The 21,764-nt window shown below is 48.6% G+C and overlaps 1 protein-coding gene across 1 annotated transcript in view; it reads right to left on the bottom strand.

The window, feature by feature from the left end:
* Positions 1–21,764, bottom strand: part of Dync1h1 (dynein cytoplasmic 1 heavy chain 1) — a 67,337-nt gene that overhangs the window by 26,730 nt on the left and 18,843 nt on the right. The window contains exons 10-38 of the mRNA XM_052185016.1: positions 20,997–21,146; positions 19,948–20,094; positions 16,923–17,063; positions 16,023–16,199; positions 15,787–15,897; positions 15,589–15,708; positions 14,444–14,683; positions 13,361–13,516; positions 13,083–13,196; positions 12,583–12,693; positions 12,297–12,506; positions 12,027–12,173; positions 11,584–11,750; positions 11,330–11,503; positions 10,668–10,833; positions 10,401–10,589; positions 9,353–9,547; positions 8,114–8,396; positions 7,791–7,891; positions 6,577–6,736; positions 5,147–5,390; positions 4,813–4,996; positions 4,359–4,571; positions 3,495–3,733; positions 3,178–3,334; positions 1,992–2,219; positions 868–1,098; positions 507–647; positions 57–290 (exon numbers count right to left, since the gene is read on the bottom strand). Of these exons, the coding sequence (XP_052040976.1) occupies positions 57–290; positions 507–647; positions 868–1,098; positions 1,992–2,219; positions 3,178–3,334; positions 3,495–3,733; positions 4,359–4,571; positions 4,813–4,996; positions 5,147–5,390; positions 6,577–6,736; positions 7,791–7,891; positions 8,114–8,396; positions 9,353–9,547; positions 10,401–10,589; positions 10,668–10,833; positions 11,330–11,503; positions 11,584–11,750; positions 12,027–12,173; positions 12,297–12,506; positions 12,583–12,693; positions 13,083–13,196; positions 13,361–13,516; positions 14,444–14,683; positions 15,589–15,708; positions 15,787–15,897; positions 16,023–16,199; positions 16,923–17,063; positions 19,948–20,094; positions 20,997–21,146 (5,130 nt within the window). The remainder of the gene's footprint in view (positions 1–56; positions 291–506; positions 648–867; positions 1,099–1,991; positions 2,220–3,177; positions 3,335–3,494; positions 3,734–4,358; positions 4,572–4,812; positions 4,997–5,146; positions 5,391–6,576; positions 6,737–7,790; positions 7,892–8,113; positions 8,397–9,352; positions 9,548–10,400; positions 10,590–10,667; positions 10,834–11,329; positions 11,504–11,583; positions 11,751–12,026; positions 12,174–12,296; positions 12,507–12,582; positions 12,694–13,082; positions 13,197–13,360; positions 13,517–14,443; positions 14,684–15,588; positions 15,709–15,786; positions 15,898–16,022; positions 16,200–16,922; positions 17,064–19,947; positions 20,095–20,996; positions 21,147–21,764) is intronic.

Below are 21,764 nucleotides of genomic sequence, written 5' to 3' on the forward strand. Positions count from 1 at the left end.
ACCAAGCCCACATTTCACTCCCAAAAGCTCTTGTTCAAACTATCTCCTGGTTTTACCTCCATGTCAGGCAAGGCCCGGAGGGCACTGAAGAGTGTCATGGTCTTGCCAGACCCAGGAGGGCCGCATAAGACCAGGGGTTTGTGTTCAGCCAGCCAAGTGTATAATAGCGCCTCATGGCGGACTGTGTCTAGGGTTGGCACGACGACATCTGGGGCTGCGACCTTGTGAGTCTCCACTTCAATCTGAGGCACCTTGGCCTGCCATGGTGACCACTCTCCACTGATGGACACCTGCAGACAAGATGGGCTAAGTTACTCCTTGCTGTTGTCCTCCTGTCTTCCAGGACCACCTAGTGTGAACACAGTTTACATCTCCAAACTACGGACAGGACAAGCTCATCCACGCTTCCTGCTGTCTTGTAAAACCAGACACTACAAGGTAACGCAGAGTTCAGGACCGGCTGCTGCTCCAGACAAGCCAGTCATTCCGGAAGGAAGCATGCTCACCTCGTAGTCGATGATGGGGATGTTGGGAGCGGTGGGCAGTGGCACGGTGGTGATCCGCCTGATGTACTCGCCCAGCTCTGCTCTCATTTTCAGCCGGCTGTCTCCAGATAAGGACCAGAGGATGGCATACACCAGGTAGCGCTACGGAAAAGTTACATTGAATTTTGATGAAATCTGAACCAAATGAAGGACAGTGATGGCAGGGTTAGGTCTGAAGCCTCCTTGGACGGTGGATACCCTGTGACTCTCTTAGGCCCTCCCTCCCCATGAGCGTTTGACCTTTACCCAGGAAACAACATCCTCAATGGGACACAATGTCTTGGAGGCTCTCTGGCGCCGAGTTGCCAGGAGCACAGCTGACCTGAATGTAGCGCTCCAGCTGCTCAATCTGCATGGGGAAATCGGGGTGGTTGGCGTTGTACTGAGCCACGTTGCGGCAGGCCTGGTGCAGCATGGAGAAGAGGGAGCCCAGGCAGCGCAGCCGTGTCAGGTCCATGATGTGCTCCAGCTTGAAGGCGTGCTCCAGGGCCTTGGTGACCAAGCCGTTGGACGTGAAGTAGGGCTGCATGATCGTAGCTGCATCTCTCTGAATCTAAAAGAAAGAACAACAACGTACAACACGGGGCTGGAGAGATAGCTCAGAGGTTAAGAACATCAACTGCCCTTCCAGAGGTCCTGAGTTCAATTCCCAGCAACCACATGGTGGCTCACAACCACCTGTAATGGGATCCAATGCCCACTTTTGTAGGTGCCTGAAGACAGCTACAGTGTATTCATATACACTGAAATGAATAAATAAATATTTAAAAACAAAACAAAACAAAACAAAAAGAACCAAAAAAATGTACAAGCATTTCAAAAATACCAGAGGCAGACAGTATTGGCGAGGCTGAGAGGTAGGTTTATGAATTCCAGAGCTACACAGTAAGACACTGTCTTAAAAAAAATTGGTGAGGGGGTTTCAATCTATCTTAACCTACATCTGTGGCAGGGTCACGTGACCTTGAATTAAACAGATTTTGGGTAATGCTACAACAGCCAAGCCTCATTCTTCATGTCTTCACCCTAAGGGCTCCTTAGGGATACTCCATTTCACCTCAACAGACAAGGGCAGTCAGTCATGAATTACAAATTAAAATAAAGTGAAAACGCACTTTACATTTTAAAATTATGTATAGTGTGTGTGTAAGTGAGAAAGAGAGTAAGAGAGAGATAGAAAGTGTGTGTGTGAGACAGAGAGAGAGAGAGAGAATGAGAATGCATGCTGTAATACTGAGAGGACAACTTGTGGGACCCAAGATCACACTGAGATCAACAGCAGTGGAGTCATGTGACTTTCTCACGGTTAAGTTCCTAATAACTAGCTTTTCAAGCTGCTCCAGTGAGTCCCCTCAGGAACCGTTGTAAGAAAGCTGGCTGTTTCCTCTCTGCTAAGTGTTGCTTTCTCCCTCGATGCCCGCAGAGAAGGACGGGCAGCCCTCACACCTGCAGCATTGGAGAGGCGGCCTCTTCACCCTCGTCCTCTTTGCCTTTGCGCCTACGCTGCGCCTCGTCCTCGCCCTCATCCAGGGGAATGCTGCGCAGCCTGGCCAGGAAGTTATTGAAGATCATGTCTGTGCTCAGTACATCCTCGCTGAACCACACCATGCCACAGCGAGACACTGTGGCCAGGGTTGCGTACTTCAAGTCCTGCACTTCAAACATTATTCGCACCTTGGAGGAAGAATTAGGCAAATTAAAACAAGAATATTGAAATTAATTTACTTACATGTATAGTGAAAGTATTCTAATTTTTTTTTTTTGGCACTTTAAAAATAAAAGAAAAACAGTATACAGCTCATATGGCTACAATACTAATACGTTCTCTACGTAAGAATGTGGGTCGGAAGCTATGCCCAGTGTGAAGTTCCTGCTGGCATGGCGGCCCAGCTACCTTATGAGGTGCTGTCATTGCAAGCCTCAGTGGGCAGGTTTCTCCTATAATTATTGCTCCCACACTCCACATACCCGAACTTACCCACCAGAACTATAGGCCCATTCTCTCTCTCCACTTACATGCAGAGTTAGGCCACCTGCCCAGATCTCTCATGTGGTGAACAGTGGGGCTAAGATTCTAAGCAGAAGGTGAGACTCCCAACCCTTAACCTCAGAGCCATGCATTTTAGAAAAGTCAAGCTGTGAGACCAGGGTCAGCATCACAGCTGTTTGCTGTTTGCACAGCTGCTGTGGAGTCAGTCAGCAAAGGGAGCCGGAGGAAGAACACACTCCACAGCGGGGCTGAGTCCTCAGCTGTCTCTATACTGCTTCTCTTCATACCCCTGCCACCCAGCCAACCCCACAGGCCCCAAGGCACTGCCAGCCACTCAGCAGCTCTGCAGGGACAACCTAAGCTAAGCCTCCTGGAAGTGCACACTTGGAACTTTGGGCACACTGAACTCCGTGTACCCCAGGTGTCCTACACACACACCTTTGATAAAGTTCAACTTACAAATCAGGCACAGTAACTGATTAACAGGCTATAAAAGTTACCTAAAATGTGTAAGCTGCTTAACTCTGGAAATCTCAATTTAGCATTTCCCGGCTGTAGATGACATGGCTAACTAAAGTCTTGGACTGTGGAACTGGCACTCGTGGGGGCACACCTAAGGATCCTGTAGTGGTGCTTACTCACATTGGGTGGCAGGCTAAGGCGCTCTCCGTTGGGCAGGGTCAGGAGTTTGTTGTCATCTAGCACTGAGTTCAGGTTCTCCACCCACTCGGGGTCCACATCACCATCAAAGACAATCCACTGGCGTTTCTGCAGCTCACCTCTCACATTGTCTATGATCCTAGTTTGAAAAGTTTCAAAGGCTTGCTCTACCCACAGTTCCACCCTGGGTTTGAAAAGCTTACCCTCCCCCAACAGATTGTGTTCTTTGTGTGAACAGGGTACTGCAAGCGCTTGGATCCTACAGTCCCGGAAATGCAAACATCAAACAGTAAACATACTTTCTCAGCACATGAGTGAAGAGTCCGTCTGTCCACTCCCTGGTGTTGGGATCCAAGGTTCCGTAGAGGTGGTCTTTGCTGATGGCCTTGGGGTCAATTATGTGGGCCACCCCCTCCACGCCCTCAAGCCTCTCAAGGGCCTTCAGCAGCACACGCCAGGCCATGCTCTTCCCACTGCCTGATGGCCCAACCATCATCAGGCCATGGTTGATCTGGGTGATCTGGTAGAGCTGGAGAACCTACAGGGCCAGAGATTAGCACCGAGAGCATCAAGGAAGAGAGATAGGCAGGCAGGCAGGCGCTGTGGCATTTCTAGTGACAGTGAGCAAGAAATGGAACCTCTTAATTCCTAAGCCAGGAAACTCCAAGATTGTGTGGGAACCACATCTCAAAGACATCTCTATACCAGGGAGGAAGTCTGGGCCAGTGGAATTGATGCCTTCTATGCTCTCTCTTTATGGAAACATCCAAAGATTCTCCAAGGATGAGGAAAGATCAAATGGAAAGGACTATTCTAATACAGAGTACTCAAGTCAATCCAAACAGCAGGTATAAATAGCAGAGCAGATAAAGGAAAGAAACTGGTCCAGAAAGGAGACCGCAGCTGACTGTCAACTGAAACCTAACCCGGGGGACTGGGAAAGCCTTAAAGGCATAAACCAATTTTCATTATAATCATACTTTTAGTCAGCATTTTTAGTTAGCGCTACATGTAAGAGACATGTTTTGCTACCTGTGTGTTAGTAAAGGGACACTCAAGCATGCCCTGGACAAATCTAAGTCACACCATGCCCACAGTGGCCCTGTGAGCAGGTCTCCTCAGATGCCGGAGCCTGTGGTCTTGGGAGCAGCAAGTTACAGTACCTTTTCAACCCACATCCCGCCAACTTCTTCGCCATCGCCGTACGTCAAGTACATCTCCTGACATACTTTCTTCAGCTCTTCGCGAAGGGCTGTCATCTCCCCACGGTGGTACTGGACTCCAGGGAACACGTCTGACAGGAGGCTGAAGAGCAGAGGGATATCCTCTGCCACCAGCTTGGGCACCATTGTCTCGCAGACACTCTGGATCAGAATCTATAGGGTGAGAGGAAGAACCCCAGACAGGAGGATCACACTGAGCACTCAAGGTCCTGACCCAAGTCCTAAGGTGAAGAGGGGTGTGGTGGTGGGTACCTGTGATCTCAGCACTTGGGAGGATGAGGACAGCCACGAGGTTCAAGGCTAGCCTAGGCTACATAGTGCACACTGGGTTCAATTTCCAAGCCACCCTGGTCTACAGAGTGAAGGGGGAGCAATGAAAGCGTTCTGCACAAACCTCCTGCTCAGGCAGGTTCTCGGCGATCTCGCCTTCGTCCACTGCTTCCCCTCGCTCTTCCTTCTCCCTCTTTATCTTCTGGATCCTCTCTCTCTTCACATTGCCTGCACTTACAAGCACACTCTTCAAAGCCCGAAGCCCAAAGTCATAATGGCTCTGAGAAGACAGCTGCTCATCACACAGTCTGAAAGAGAAAAGCCTCTTTAAAAGAGCGCCCTTTAAGCCAACAGCATTTACAGTGCAGCAGTGAGATGGGCATCTGAGAGATGTGGGGCTGGACAGCAACAATAACCATCAGCTAGACACAAGCTGTGACTGGCTCTCAGCTACTCACTTAAAGAATGGGACGATCTTGTTGGCCAGGACCTCGGCAGTCCGGAAGCCCTGGGAGTACAGCATGACCTGGGCGATCAGCTGCCGGTCAGGCTTGGTCATCGCCAAGCTCCGGAAGAGCTTCTTGAGGTTGTCGGGGAGGTTTGAGCGGCCTGCATAGCCTGGGTTCATGGTGATGAAGATAGCCATGTCGGGGCTAACCTTGACTTGTTTGTTCAGCAGCTCACAAGTAATAGGGGCTGAGGCTGCAAGGAGATGACACAAACTCACTAAAGACACCGACAACGTTCAGGAGTCTCTAGGATGACACAACACCTAAGACCACAGCTCAGGAACCTGGAATGACAGAGGCTCTACCTGGGCTACTCCCTCCAACCCCTCTGACTACTGCCACAATCAGGCAGACAGAGGGCAGCTACCAAGACACCAGAGGCTCACTGACTGTGCAAGCAATGCTGAACGGCACAGGGCAACAGGGGACCCAACCTGTCAGTGAATCCAAGTGACACAACCAAGAATCATGAGAATCACCTCCTTTTAGCATCAGTTCAACTTACAAAGCAAACCCTCCAGCTACCTGAACCACTTAAGAATGTGTGTGTTTACTCAGTGAGAGACTACAGGGTTGCCCTGAGATTCCTGTTTTCTTCAGGTCTGGAAGATTCGAACACAGTTGCTATTACTATGGAGTAAAAGTAAACAAGAAAGCCATTGGGCGGTGCCTTTAGTCCCAGTACTTGGGAGGCAGAGGCAGGCAGACCTCTGAGTTCAAGGTCAGTCTGGTCTACAGAGGAGCTAGTGCCAGGACAGTCAGGGCTACACAGAGAAACCCTGTCAAAAACAAACGAGAGAAGGTATGAGAAGGCACAGACAGGAAGAGTGACCTGCCTACCTAGTTGCACAGCAAGGACATCTGGCACCAAGTCTACCTCTATCACATGTGTCTGGGCTGCTAGGTGCAGAGAACCAGGCCACCCCTGGAGCCTTCCAGAACAGCGACTCCTATGCTGACAGAGGACTCCACAGGCCACACGTTGGGGCACTGAGGTCAAACAGGTGCTAAGGGGGCTGGCTTCCCAGAGATGCTGGAAGGAAAAGCCTCCCAAGGGCCAGTGTAGGGGTCGCATGTAGAAGGGAATATGTTGTGGCCTTCGCCTTGCAAAGGATACTCTGCTCCAGGACCCATAGGAACTGGTACTAGTGCTGCCACCACCATCAGGAAGCAAACCTGACCCCAGAACCCCAGCCCGCACAGCAGCTTCCAACCATGACTCACTGTAGTACTGGCTCATGGGGGTAAGTAAATGAGCTCATGTCAGATTTCCCTCCAGCTCCACAGTGACAAAAACAAAAAACAAAACAAAACAAACAAAACAAAACAAAACAAAACAAAAAACCCAGAACAAAACAAAAAACACAGAGAAGTCTTACTCTTGTCATAGTTGGGGTTGGAATGCTCCCGCAGCGCCTCTTGTATGCACTGCACCTGCTGCGACACAGCTGAGAGCATCCGCTCCTCCAGGCGGTTGAACTCATCAAAGCAGCCCCACGCGCCCACCTGGCAGAGCCCCACGAAGATACGTCCCATCGCCTAGAACAAAAGGAATAGAGAGGCTATTGTTATGGACGGTGAGTGTCCCTTCCCAATGAATGCCAGTCCTCCGTGTCCTGACCCCAGTGTTACTGGACATGGACACAGGTCCTAAAGGAGGGAAAGTGAAGGGAGACACTGACCAGAGAGGAGTAAGTCACCAGGGCCCACCCATCCGGCCATCCATCCATCCATCCATCCATCCATCGCTCTCTTCTCTGCACATGTTTAGATGCTGGGTCAACAATCTTCACACAAGGCACAGAGGCCCCACTAGGAGCCAGATCTGTCAAAACCACGGTGGGCTTCTGGCCTCCAGGACTATGGGGAGACATCTTTGTGGTTTGAGCTGTGCAGCTTGTGGTAACTGTCTGACTTGACCAACTCTAAGCAAGTCACCTCTTTCTGAAACCTATAATTTCTCCCTTCAAAGTGAGAAAACCATCTACCTCCCAAAATGGATATTCAGTTGTTCATTCTTCATTCACATCAAAAACATTACCACTACAAAGATATACTGAGCAATGTGTTTTCCATCTTATGCCAATAAAATCCTTCTGACAAAGTTTATACTAACACTTTTTTGTTAGCATGGAAAACATTTTCCACAATATTTATTGTTTTTAGCTACAGATATTAAGCATTACCTCAAAAAGTTTTTTCCCTTTCTAGAGCCGAAGATATAGCACAGTGGTAGAGTAATCGCATGTTTAAAATTCTGGGTTTGACCCCTGGTATGGGAAGGGAGGATGATTTCTGCTGGAGGTGACGGTGATTGATGCCTACTAGCCCTGCTGATAAGAGATTTGAGTTCTAGGCCAGCTTTAGCTATAAACCCAATCTCAGACACACAGATACAGACAGACATATAGGCAGGCAGGCAAAAAAGTGTAGACAAACAATAATGGTTAACTTTGAGAGTGAAAGTTAAGAAGGCTTCAGTGCGTGAGCTAGGTCCTGCTGCAGGCTGGGCAGCACCAGAGAAGGCCTGTTTGCATGGGGGCTGTGAGAGGGGACCCTCAATGACTTTATACAATGTGAAAAATGTTCTTACCTGGAAATCAAAGGTTTCGTCACAGTTGAAAACTAAGACAAACCGCCCCAGCTGATGGCCAAGGGCTTTGACGGACTCTGTCTTTCCAGTTCCGGCAGGTCCTATTATTTGGGAGAGAAATAATTTAGTACTCAGTCCATTACCACATAAATCCTTGGCTTGAAAACAGCCATAAAATTTATTTTAAAATTGCTATAATAAATACAGGAAATTAAAGATTTTAGAACGTAAAACCATGAAATAAACACATCCAAACCATCAGCTTTGTGTGCAAAATAAGATCTGCCCTGACTCCATCTGTCCAGGTCTGTGAAGTGACTTACCAAATGGGGAGCCCCCAAGCCTGGCCTCCAAGGCTTGTGTCATTGTCAGATAGCAACGGTCAGTGAGGGGTGTCTGAACCAGCTTGTCCTGCACGCCCAGGTACTCAAAGCCGTAGTTAAACTTGGCGTTGGCCATCTGAATGGACAGCTGCTGCAGCACGTCAGTTTGCTTAGGGTCAAAGTAAAACCGCATCTGGCTAAGCCATTCGAAAGATTTGGCGTTGTCAATCTTGCTTTTGATCAAGGACCTGGTAACATCTCTCTGGTGAACCAACTCTGTGATCTGAGGAAGTAAAATTTACCATAAATTAAAGAAAGGTGCTGTTTGGGTCTGTAGACTATCTGTTAAGTTGACATTAGGTTTCAGGCTCAGTTACAGTGACTAGCAGCAAATATTCCAAACTGCAAACAGAACTTCACCAGAAGAAAGTTGGACATGTTATCCATGCAACAGTATCACAGACTCAGAGTTACAGAAAACACAAAAGTCAAAAACCTTCTGTAAGTGAAAACCTGGGCAGCTGAATATGACAGAGCAGCCTCCTCATGTGCACCCTGCAGGCTGCCCACCTTGTGCCCACACTGCTGCAGCCACCCCTCTGGGAAGAAGATGCAAAGAGGTAGCTGGTCATGGCCAGTGGGGTTGGCGCCCACCTTAAATACCAACACTTGGGAGGCAGATGCAGGCAAATCTCTGTAGGTTCAAGGCCAACCTGGTCTACAGAGTGGGCTCCAGGATAGCCAGGACTACACAGAGAAACCCTAGTTTGAAAAAACCTTTAAAAACAACAACAACCCAAAGCTGGTCATGTTCTTTTTCCCATGGTCACCTGACTCCCCCATAGCATTTTTGGTGGGTGTCTGAGTACACGCACGCACGTGTATGCAGAGCCCAGGGTCACCCTTCAGGGGCACTCATTCCATTTTGCTCTGAGCAGCTTACATTAGGACCTGGGCACAGGAGCTCAGGCCCTCATGCTTTGCAGCAAAATTTTTATCAAGCTAGCCTTCTCCGAGATTATTTTTAAGGAGGAACAGAACCAAACACTACCCAGGTGCACACAGAATACCTGTGTCCACGCACTACCATGGTCAAAAGCCTCATGTAAGCCAGGCTGGCTTAGAACTCCCGATCCCCTTCCCAAAGCTAAGGTGACAGGTGTGGACCCCAGCTCGCATCTCGCATCTTTTCCTTTCTCTGCCGAACTGGGAGGCGAGCCGGGCTGGGCGTGAGCTCACCAGGTGCTCCAGCTTCCTCCTCCGGAGAGGGGGCTGCTCCATGAGCACGGAGTCTGCTAGGACGTTCAGTGTGACCTCCACGTTGCTCAGCACGGACTGCAAGGGCCCCACATCGCCGCCTCCACCAGCACCGCTCAGCGCGTTCTCCACGTTCTCAGACCAGGCGATCTGGGCTGACAATACCACTAGCTGGGCCTAGGGGGGAAAAGAGAGTGAGACACCCAGGGTGGCTTTTTGAGATAGGGCATCACTGCTCCTTGGCCTGACTCTGAATTCACCACTCAATGGCCTTCCTATCTCACTGCCCCTCCCCAAAGAGCCTGACCACAGGTGCCACCGCCTAGTTTCCAAGGGGTCATTTGTAGGGACAATTTTGGAATGTTGGTTTCTTTAAAAACACAGAAATAGCCGGGCGGTGGTGGCGCACGCCTGTAATCCCAGCACTCTGGGAGGCAGAGGCAGGCGGATTTCTGAGTTCGAGGCCAGCCTGGTCTACAGAGTAAGTTCCAGGACAGCCAGGGCTACACAGAGAAACCCTGTCTCGGGGGGGGGAGGGGGGGGGCACGGGGACAAAAAAAAAAAACAAAAACAAAAACACAGAAATACTACAGGAATGTGCTTTCATTTTAATCCCAGGTGTGGGATGTGGGGCTGCTTCGGATCGTCTACAGTAACGATGATTTGCCTTGTGTTCTAGTATTGTCATGGTTTTGCAAGGTGCAGATAGTTTCTACAACTGCTGTGACGTTTGGAATTCTGGGAACTTTTTAGAGGATTTATAAATGTAAGGGCCCCAAGAGGGTTGTCAGTCATTTAAGGAGATCAGTTGTGGTTTGTTAGTACTTAGGCTCAAAGAAACAAAAGAAAAGAAATTAGATTCAGAGATTCCCACCCCCCATCCTTTCTCTTACCTAGTGATAGGGGTGAAACCAGGGGGATAATGGGTGGGAAAAAAAGCCCACCAAGTAGCCAAGACTAGCTACCATCATCTTCAAGTCCTTGAGAGCTAAGATCTTCCTTCAGCCTGTTTGCTTCTATTAATGATTACCTGGTATTTATCAATCCAAGTAATGTAGGTATTTGGGTCAATAGAAGTTGCTTTTCCAAAAATCTCCACTTCCGTCACAGACTCTGCCAGAAGTTTAGCTAAAGTGACTCTCATCTCCCTCTCCACCAGAGTGAGCCATTCATTGATTTTTGGGTGCTCAGTGATGGACACTGGGGTTTTAAACATGACCTGAAGAGAAAAGACACCGTAAGAATTAAGGAGCTTGAGTGTGAGGACGTTTCTAAGCCACGAAGGTGCTGTGCTTACCTCCTCCCCTTCTCGGGACGAAATGCCAAGGACCACAGAGTTGTCCTCATTTAAGATGATGCTGGAAACACCAGCGAACATTTTCTTGAAGTGCTTCTGCAGCTTAGCCACGTTCTTGCTATTGCCGATGATTTCCAGCAAATCCTCATCACCCACAAAGTAGAACCTGAAATCAAAACAAGCCTGGGGTTACTGCCTGATGTACAGGGGAGACTGAGCACAGGGTCTAAGTACAGGAGGAGGCAATTATAAGAGAGAGCTCAGGCCTGACCTGAGACCTCATACAAACACCTGCCAGGGCTTGGTGAGAGACACGTTTACAGTAAGACTTGTGGAATTCAGTGTCATTCTTGTCATTCTGACAGCACCTGCTCCACTCGCCCTAAGCAAACTCCTTGGAAAGGAGGAGTGATACTCAGGAGACAGCAGAGCTACCCTGGAGAGACTCAAGTGGCTCACAGAGAAAACGAGCTTAGTGATGCTTAGTAGGATGAAGGTGGGAAACTGGATTCAGGTAGCATTAGAGACCAGCACAGAGAGACAGGCAGAGGGCTCAATGAGCTGGCCATCAAAATCCTTCACATCAGAACTGAGCAACGTCAGGCAGAGGAAGAGGACAGACGGAGCACAGCACAGCTCAACTTGCTCTGTCCCAGACTGACCTGGGGAAGGATGAGCGCTCCCGTTCCAGGTACTCCCCCAGGGCTTTCTGGATCTTCCCGAGCAGGTCGGCCAGTCTTTCCAGAGACCTCTGGACTCCCTGTATGTTCAGAACATCCATCACAAGTGGAGACTTGGAGACTTTTTTCATCAGAGCCAAAAACTCCGTGCTGATACTACAGAACAAAGGAGAGTAGGTTAGCCTCTGCAGAGGGCTCATCAGCCCTGCCAGCGCCTGACCCCACTGAAGCTGTACCTCTGGAAGCGCTGGGTTTCCACAGGCAGCAGATGTTTGATGTCCGCACTGCCCGTGAAGATGCCTTCCAAGTAGACCCAGCGCCTCTGCACATCAATCCACACGTCAAAGAGAGCCATGATGCGGTTCAGCTTGTCCTCCCAGCTCAGGGCATCCTCTTCAAAAACCTAGTGGATCCGCAGGAGGACAGGGCTCAGCCAGGTCCACAGGAGGACAGGCTGCTCAGCCGGGTCCACAGGAGGACAGGCTGCTCAGCCGGGTCCACAGGAGGACAGGCTGCTCAGCCGGGTCCACAGGAGGACAGGCTGCTCAGCCGGGTCCACAGGAGGACAGGCTCAGCCGCTAACCTTTTCTCTCAGGTATGTCAATGCTTACTGAAAATTTTAAATAACTAGGCATCTGAGGCATGACTGGAGTGCAGATGAGTGCCCCGTGCAGTGTACCTTGTAATAGGGGGAGAGTTTCATTGCAGAGACGCTGTTGATGTGCTCCTTGACCTTGTTGAAGAGGTCATCCCAGCCTCGGATCAGGCGGCACTTGTTCTGATAGTTGACCAAGTCTAGTTCGTATGTGTTCCACACTTCCCGTATCTGAGGAGACCAGGAAGAGGCCGTCACAGTACAGATCAAGCCTCAAACATCAGGGGACAGAGAGGACTGCAGAGACGAAGCTCCACTCCACACAGCAGCCTAACACCCACCCCCATCACTTGCCTGCTTCAGAAATTCTTCCAGAGCCATCTCCCCCTGTGCCACTAGCAGCACATCCTTGACAACAGCCTCGTTCTTCTGAAGGTCAACATCCCAGATCTGGCCCAGGGTCAGTTCAGAGACCACCCAATTTACATGAAGCCTCTTCATCAGCTGTTTCCAGTGCCGGTCTTTAAGAGCTTCAGATTTCAACTCAATTACCAGCATGTTTATCTGTTCAGGGGCAAAGAGTTACATGAGCAGGTGCCTTTTGAAAAGACACCCAGCAGACCCGTGTGGTAGTCCCTACCTTCATGTAGCCTTTGAGCAGCCTCTGAACAAACTCATAGGAGGCATACTGGCGGAGCCTTGCAGGGAAGTTCTTCAGCTGGTTCAAGAGGCCGTCTAGGTTTTGTCGAAGCTGTCAGGAGACAGGGAGAATGGAGTTACATACACAGACATACTCTCCACACCACACCACACCCCACCCCACCATGTCCCACACTGTATGTTGTCTTTTACTTTTTCTTTGAAGACATGGTCTTGTGAATTTATCCAAGGCTAGTCTTGAAGTTACAAAAGCCCACCTGCCTCCATCACCCAGAGTTCTGGGGACGGAACCTAAGGTTTGTGCACACTGGACAAGCATGTACCTACTGAGCTACAACCTCCTGAATGGCTTTTAAACAAACTTTCCATTTGTATGAACCACATTAACAACACTGAGGGTACAGTGACAGCTTCGGAGCTTGCCCAGTTCTCTCTGTGACTGCTAACACACAGATCATAGACGTCCACTTCAACAAGTACCTTACGAGGCTGAACTGAGACCCACGGCTGCTCCTTCATCTGATCAATTTGTTCCCAGACCTTAGAAAGCTCTGACCACACACCTTTGAGGTCTTGTAACTCCTCCAAAGCCACCTGTGAAGGAGAAGGCAAGGCAGTTAACCTGGAACATGAAACCAGCTCAGGAATTAGAAACAAGAGAAAAACCACCTTTGCATTTGGCAGAGTCCTTGGGATGAGCCAGGACAGCAGCCGTGTCTGGTAGAGCAATTCTCAGAAGCTCCCTCACGGGTCCATACCTGCACACGTTCTTCACTGCCACTGAGGAGGCCCGTGTCTGTGAGCTCCAATGCTTCCTTGGCCTTTGCACATTTCTCTCTGTCATCCTTCAGCCGGCCGAACTTCCCTTCATATATGGTGAGAGCCTGAAGAGCCTCCTCAGGACGCAGATTGCCCTGAAATAGCCAGGGCACAGAGTGGCAGGACTGCGTCAGGAGAGGGAGGAGCACTGGGGTTCAGGGGACTGGAGCTGACAGTGACAATGCAGAGACCACGCCAGCAGCCCAGCTAGCAGCTGCCTTGGGAAGGGTGAGCGGTACTTAGGGAATCAAATTCTAAACCTGAGTAAGCTAAAAAACACCATAAAACAATAAAGCCTTTTCTTAATTATTCTTATTTCACGTGCACTGGTGTTTCTCATACATGCCTGTCTACACGAGGGTGTATGAGCCCCTAGGACTGGAGTTAGACACGGCAGTGGGCTGCCATGTGAGTGCTGGGAACCGAGCCTTGGTTCTTTAGAAGAGCACCAGGGCACTTAACCTCTGAGCTGTCATTCCAACCCCAAGTAAAACTTATATTAATTGTAAAACACCTCCTGGAGACTGGAGGGATAGTTCAATGGTTCAAGTCCTAGCACCAAAATTGCAGCTCACAACTGTCTGACTCTCATTCCAGGAGATCTGACACCCCCTTCTGGCCTGCAGAGGCTCTATATGCATATAGTACAGAGACATACATAAACAAATATTTAAAACCACCTTCTACTTAAATGACTGTCACTCTGGGTAAATAAATGGCTACATGGCCTTCACATTTACTGTCTACACGTATCAGGGCATCCACCCCTGGGTAAGGTCCCTATGGGTTCTGCTCCCAGCTCCTCACTGTTACTTTGACAGTACCTTGCTATGCTGCCTTAAACTCACATACTCAAGTGACCCTTCTGCCTTAGCCTAAATGGCTGGCTGCCAGCACAGCCTTTTAGTTACTGGAGGGCAAACACATCTTTAGTGTTGAAAAGCTAAGCCTCAGCCTGGCCTCCTGAGGCTGGCAGAAAGAACCCATGCTTGTTGCTGGCTGGCAGGTCTAGTGAAACTCACTGTGACAGGTTTGGTCTTCTCCCAGTCTGTCAACAGATCGGTGGTTCGACTTTCCACAGCTCTGTCCTCCTGCACGATCTTCATTTGCAGGTTTGCCACCTGTTGCTGAATGGCAGAGTCCTTCCGACGCATGATGTCATTGAAGGCCCCCCACTCACCCTCGATGTTGTCAATGTAAAGCCAAGAAGGCGGGAACTGGAACCTCTGTTTTTCCAGCAGACGCTGACCATTGCGGTAGAGCTTTGAAAGGTAAAAAGATTATATATATATATATAATATATGAAATATATATAATATATAATGTATATTTATATAATATATATATGTGTGTGTATATATATATATATATATATATATATATATATTTTTTTTTTTTTTTTTTGTCTATAACAATAGGAGAAATTACTGCCAACATCCCAACAAGAAGCAAGACCTTTGGGACAGAAACACATAGACCAAAGCACCTGCTCTTCTACAATTGTCTACCTCAGTATTATTGAGGTTGGAGGGCACTGAGCAGAGTCTGGAGTGGCCTACCAGTTCCTCTAACACCACAGCTGGGCACAGAGAATGCCCTGCCCTGGGCTTCATCTCTTTATCTTGAATTAGAACAGAACACTCAAATCCTATGCACTTGAAACCAGTAACGGATTTGAAAACACAGTGATTCTTCAAACAGAACTCTCCTTAACAATCACACACAGAACTTTTACAGTGCAGTTTCTTAGATTCCCACGATGCTACATTTCTTTATTGTGTGTATGTGTGTGGAAGGCAGAGGACAACAGATGTCAGTTCTCTCCTTTACCATGTGTTCTAGGGAAGACTCAGGCCATCACAGCAGGTGCCCTTACCCACAGTCATGTCCCTGCTCCCCTCCGGCCTCTTTTGTGAGACAATAACTTGCTATGAAAACCAATCTGGCCTCAAATTCATGATTCCCCTGCCCAAGGCTCCCAAGTACTGGGGTTCGACATGTTGCTACCACAGCAGGACTCCACAGTGCATTCTAATGACACATGACACACAAGAGGCTACGGCAGCTAATGACTGCTCTATAAGAAACTTTAGGTGTGGAGTCCCTCAGTGTTGCCTCAGAACACAAGATATTAACAGCTTAGCTCGTGTCCCACGTGAGAACTCACTTCAACTTGTTTCTCGAACTGTTTGATCTTCCGTTTCAGAGACTGCACGTAGGTGATGAAGGTCACCGCATCAGAGGTGCTGGCGGTGTCCACAGAGTGCTGCTCCAGCTCTTGTCGAGACTGTTAAGAGAGAAACTTGATTTACCATGGTGCCAGGCTTGAGCTGCAGCACCTGGGGAAACATCCCAATCTTCTCACCTTTGAGATCTGGGAATGGAACTCTGTCATGTTTGAGCCCAGCATCTGCCCAAATTTGCTGAGAACCTCCTTATGCCAGGAGTCGTACTTCAAGTTCACCTTGGACTGGACCTGCAGGGAGGTGGACAGCAGTTGGCCATCAGTTCCTTCCTGGAGTGTCTGAGCTCCAGCCCAGAGCCAAACACCAATAACTGTTCTTACTGCTGCCTGGAGCCCTGACAACAAGCCGAGCTCACCTTGCCATAATCTATCACCACTGGTCCAAACTCTTTCTTGGTTTCCGCATTGTCGAAGGTTCCTCTGGCTTTCCTTATTTGGACCAGGAGAGCTTGCCACTTGTTGAGATCTTCCCCTAGCCTGTTGTAAATGTTTTCTGCCTGCATGTCCCACAAACACTGGTACTGAAGCCAAACCTGTAAACAACACAGCTCAGTTCTCTCAGTTCTGTAGACTATTAATATGCCAGTACCCACTACTGTTACAGAAAAACAACAACAGTTCAGTTGTGTTTTCAAACTGTTAGAGAACCTCACTTCCAAGTCTTGGAATTTATACAGCAAAAAGGAAAATTTTACTTTTCTTGTTAAGACATGAATATAGTTAAGACAACACAAGATTTATCCTACTATTCACTCTTGGCTTAAAATAAATATTGCTGGGTGTGGTGAAACACACCTTAATCCTAGCGCTGTGAGGCAGACACAGGTGGATCTCTGTGAGTTAGTTCAAAGCAAATCTGGTCTACATAGTTCCAGGCCAGCCAAAGCTACATAGTAAGATTCAGGTGTTGGGACACACACGTGTAATCCCAGTTCTCAGGAGACAAAAAAATTCCAGGTTCTGGTCAGCCTGGTTTACAAAGCAAGTAAACTACAGGCCAGGTGGGGCTAGAATAAGGAATAAGACTTTGTCTCAACATAAATAAATGGACAGCAGGTGGATAAACAGATAAATATATAAGTAAATAAATAAAGCAAACATTGCCTGTTGAGCTTCCAATATTTTTTCTTTCTCCCTCTTTTGGTGGCGCTGGCAATAAACCCACCGAGCCCCGAGCTACACCCGGCCCTGCTCTCATGCTCTTCCCGTCTAGGATAGCATAGCTGTGGCACTAGACGTAATCAAGAGAGTCTCACCTTAACATACTGCTCAACCTCAGTCACTATGCCCATGACTGCAGAGTAGGACTCCTCCAGGGCGACGGGACCATCAGGCATCCGTGTCAGCGCATTTCGATAGAACTTCTCTTCCTCTGTCAATTCATAATGCACTCCCACCTGACCAACAGAGCCAGACATGACTGTTCAACAGTGCACATGATGCCAATCTCAGTCACCTTTTACTTACTAAAATGACTAAAAAATGTCACCATCAAAAAGCATCAAGAGATAAGACTTATTTTCACTAGCCATAAGTAACAAGAAACTGGATTATATTTAACTCATTAAACCAAGAAAGGGCACTCAAGAGTAAGCACAAACTGGAAAACGTGGAGTTACTAATGAAGGGCATGAGGAACCCTCGGCTCACCTTAGCCACCCGAGCGCCTGCTCCATGCTAGGCCCCAATCCCATAAGCAGGCACTCCCACTCACCCCAAGTCCATTCTGCAGAAGAGACAAAGGACATGCAGATACAGACTGTCATATGGGAGGGTTTGAACCGAGGGGCCTTGGGCATGCTAGATAAGACTCTACCACTGAGCTGCACGCCTCTCGCTGGTTGTTGCTTCAACAGAAAACCAGAAAAGGCTTTACCAGAAGGTGATATCTGAACAAAGACTGGAAAGGGTGGAAGGGATATTTGCTTTTGGGGATTGTGAGCAGAGATCAACACCTCACGCAAAAGCCCAGGGAGCAAACTCAGTCTGCAGGGCTGAGGACCTCGAGAGTGCAGAGACCTAGCAGAGCCAGGAGGGGAAAGCAGGGATCAGGGCCAGAAAGGCCAACAGGTAACAGCAGGCCCAAAAAGCAGCCAGACTAGAGCTTTCCTGCCAAGAGATGGCAGGCCAGTAGAGGGCCCCCAGAGGTGCAACGGCAGTTACCAGCAATGAAGACAGATGCAGGGGCAGAGAGAACAGCAGGGGACAACGCTAGTAAGCTAAGGCGGCAGTGGCTCCTTGGATGGAGTGGGAATAGAGACTGTGGCAGAAGAGAAAGGCCCAAGGTTGCAGGGCATCTGATCACACCGTCAACTCCAAGACTGAGAGCACGGAAAGCTTTGCTGTGGTACGGGGCAGCCCTAGCACACTGGTTATCCTAAGCGCACTCTGTAAACAGGATTCAATACAGTCAACCACAGCTGACAGGGCGTGAACATAAGCAGTAGCAAGGAGGGAGACTGGGTTGAAGGCTATTTAATACAGAGAAGGAGCTTTTTCCTTCTGGGATGGCAGTGGACAAGAAGGTCAGCTGGATGCTTTCTCTGCCTCTCTGAGCTAGCAGGGTCTCACCACAGTGTCTGGCTCCTGAGAATTCATTTGGTAAATCAAACATGGGGATTTTGTTTTAAAAACAACAGAGAAGGATGAGCTTTAAAGACAGCAATGACAGACATCAGGGTGACACACGACGTCTGGGTTGGGTGGAGAGAAGGGTGAGAGGGCGAGCGGGAGAGGAAGACGGACCCACAGCAGCAGGCACAGCCCCAGTCGTGGCTATGGGACAGGGGGCTACAGGAAGCAGCAGCTCGAGAGCTGGGCTGGGTCAGCTAAGGGCAGGCTGCATGCAGAAGTGTGGAGATGGCTGTCAGAGCAGAGTTGGTCAACAGCGCTGGAGTCCACAAACAGGGCAGCTATCATCTGTCCAGTTTGGAGAGGAACAAGACAGTTCCTTACACAGAACCAGAGAGGAACCCAAAGATCCTCTCTCTATATATACTATATATAGATGCCTGGGACAGAAACCAAAATTCAGTTTGGTTCTGATTAGCTGGGCAAAACACAAGAACCAGGAGATGACTCAGCGGGCATTTGCCACCACACCTGATGTCCCGAGTTCAATTCCCAGAACGAACTTAACAAAGTGAAGAGGTAGGTACCTAACCTGCAGGGTGTGCTCTGAGCTCCACTTTCTCACTGTGATATGTGAAAGAGTGTGTGCACAAACACACCGCAAATAAATGGAATTAAAACAACAGCAAACAAACCCTTGAAGAGTGACATTTATGTTCAAAGTCATAAGGAAAAAAAAGGTATGTTTTGGGGGCTGCAGAGATGGTCCAGTGGTCCTGAGAACTGGCTGCTCTTCCAGAGGACCCGGGTTCAGTTCTCAGCACCTAGGGAATCCAACTATTTCTTCTGGCCTACATGGAAATAGGTTCACACCTGATAAACAGATATACATTCAGGCAAACATTCATATATGTAAAATACAAATAAATGTATTTCATTTTTTATTTTAAAGGGCATGTTTCTAGCAGCATTCCTAAATTCTAGAACAGTCTGCATGGCAGTACTACAGAATCTTTGTATTTGAAAGCCACTATCCTAATTAAAAGTGACATCAGCCAACATTATGGATTAATGGCCTTTTAGGCAGGTCTTCTTTTGACTGCAGTAGGGAAGACTAGAACCTAGGATTTGCCTTAAACTCTCAGTGGGGATCTACAAATGAAGTGAGACAGCTATATGCTGATAAGTGAGGCTGCAGGTAGGAGCTCATGGTTCCCACCTCTGTGAGCGCTTGGAACTGTCTCTAAAAGCAGGAGCTAGGACAACCAGCCCAGTGTTCAGGAGGTGAGGGGGGACCACATGGTGAGACCCTAGATCCTAAAGCACACAACACAACAATGGAGGAGGAACTGAGACTGTCAAAGTTCATAGGTTAGGCAAGTGACAGGCCCTTTAGCACAAGTGCTCTGAAGGCAGAGAGGCAAGAGAATCTAGGAGTTTGGGGCCAACATGGGTTACACACTGAGTTCTAAGAGAGCAAAGCTACATAAAGAGACCCTGTCTGAGAACCAGAGAGGCTTCCGGAGGAAACTTTTGAAGAGATGAGGGAGGCTGCAAATGCCAAGCCTTCCTTAAGATGTGCAACCCGGGAACCTTGAAGTAGAAAAAGACACGTACAGGGCTCATCAAATCACTCATCCCGAGAAGTGGCACCAGAGTCCCAAATAAGACCTGGTCAGAGGGCATGTGCTGGGGCCCCTGGAAGCTTACCTGGTACCTCTGACTCTGGATCCTGGGCAGGGACAACACAATCATCTTCCAAGCAAACATCTCCTGGTATAGCTTGTACCTGCATTCTTCAATGGGTGGATTCAAATAGATTACCTGATTTGTTATTCTTAGCTCATGAACAACGTTCTGTAAAAGAAAGGTTTTGTTTTTACTCAGTAACATATTCCAATAAAATGGTTTAAATTCTTTACAGCCTTCTTTGTCTAAATGACCACCTCTCTAGGTAGAACCACAAAGTCTGTTACTATGGGATGCACTCCTGAGCTCTGTCCCTCTACAATCACAAAGGGCTGGGGGCAGGCATCACTTTGTCTGCTCCAGGTGCCATGGCCTGGGTCAGAGCACACAGTAGGTACTCATGGAAATCCACATGCTCAATAAAATTAGCTGGAGGCCTGAAAAATAGTATCACTGAAGCAGTAGGTGGTGGTGGAGCACAGGAGGCAGAGGCAGGTAGATCTTTGTGAGTTTAAGGTCAGTCCAGTCTACAGAGTGAGTTCCAGGACAGCCAAGGCTACACAGAGAAACTCTGTCTCAAAACAGTTCATCACATAGACACCAGGCAAGTAAGAGATCCCACAGTGGACATTTCCAAAACAGACTTTAAAGTGTTTATGTCATCCTGTCTTGAAATCATTTTACATTGATAGAAGATGTTTTAGGCTAACTTTCCATGTGAGCCTCTATTTTTCTCCTAAGTTTTCTGGAGAAAAGGCAGATGTGAAATGCCCTTGTCATCGCAAGACGTTACAAACATGGGAAGCCACGCACACTACTGGCAGTGCTAGCATTCACGGCACTCATACCCAGCTCCAGGGATCTAGTCTAGGCCTCTTGCATTCTAAGCATGTCTTCTAACCCCTAGCTCCACCCCAGAGCCTACCCTGTGTGGCCCCTCTTTTGAGACAGGATCTCACTACTAGGTTAAGCTGCCCTTGAGCTTGTGACCTTCTTGCCTCAGCTTCTCCAGACAGTTCACAGGGGAGGGACTTGGGCTACAGCCAGGCGCATGCCACAGAGACACTCACTTTGATCTTGGGCTCTCCCCCAGGCTTGTGGCTAACTTGTGGAGCATCCGTGTCCATGTCGACCTCTGCTTTATCCTCAGCTTGTCCAAGAAGAACCTGGGTCCACGCTCGAAGACCAGCTTGCAGGCGGACACCCAGTATCCTTTCAATCTACACAGAGAGCCGGGTCACTGAGTGGATGCTTTTGAAGGTCAGCTTAAAGTACAGAGTGAGAAGGTGGCAGGTGTGTCAAAGTCACGTGTCCCATCTCACTCTGTGTGTGACGTATGCAGCCTCATCAGAGCTGTGTTCTGCACCTTTGAGACTTGTGACCTGCCAGTCTCCTCAGCTCCTAAGTGACAAGGAGACTTATTAGCATACTACAGAAGCAGTTACGCTCTTGGTAGCTGTTCCTTATGATGTAAAACTCACTCTAAGTGCTGTTCTATGGAGCCTGAAGTTAGCCTTGAGGTGAAACTAGGAGCACCGCAGCTTGGAGACCCGCAGCTTGGAGACGAAGACATTTTTCTTTAACAAGCGGAAGAAAAAGAAAATCTTCTCTGTCCAAACCCTAAGTTCCTCCAGGTGACAGACAGGACCTCTGCATGTCTTTGCTGCTAGTGTGCCCTACGCCATGTAGCTCCCTAGGGATGTGCTGAGGGCTGAGGGGGAACCACAGCATCTGCAGGCTGGTAACTTTCCTTCCTCCTGTGTCCTTGGTGTGGATGCCATTTTAAATTTAAGGGGAGAACCCCCAAGTTCAGACTGGACCCTCTGCTATAAAAGATG

This window comes from Apodemus sylvaticus, chromosome 6, assembly GCF_947179515.1.
Source record: "Apodemus sylvaticus chromosome 6, mApoSyl1.1, whole genome shotgun sequence".
NCBI lineage: Eukaryota > Metazoa > Chordata > Mammalia > Rodentia > Muridae > Apodemus > Apodemus sylvaticus.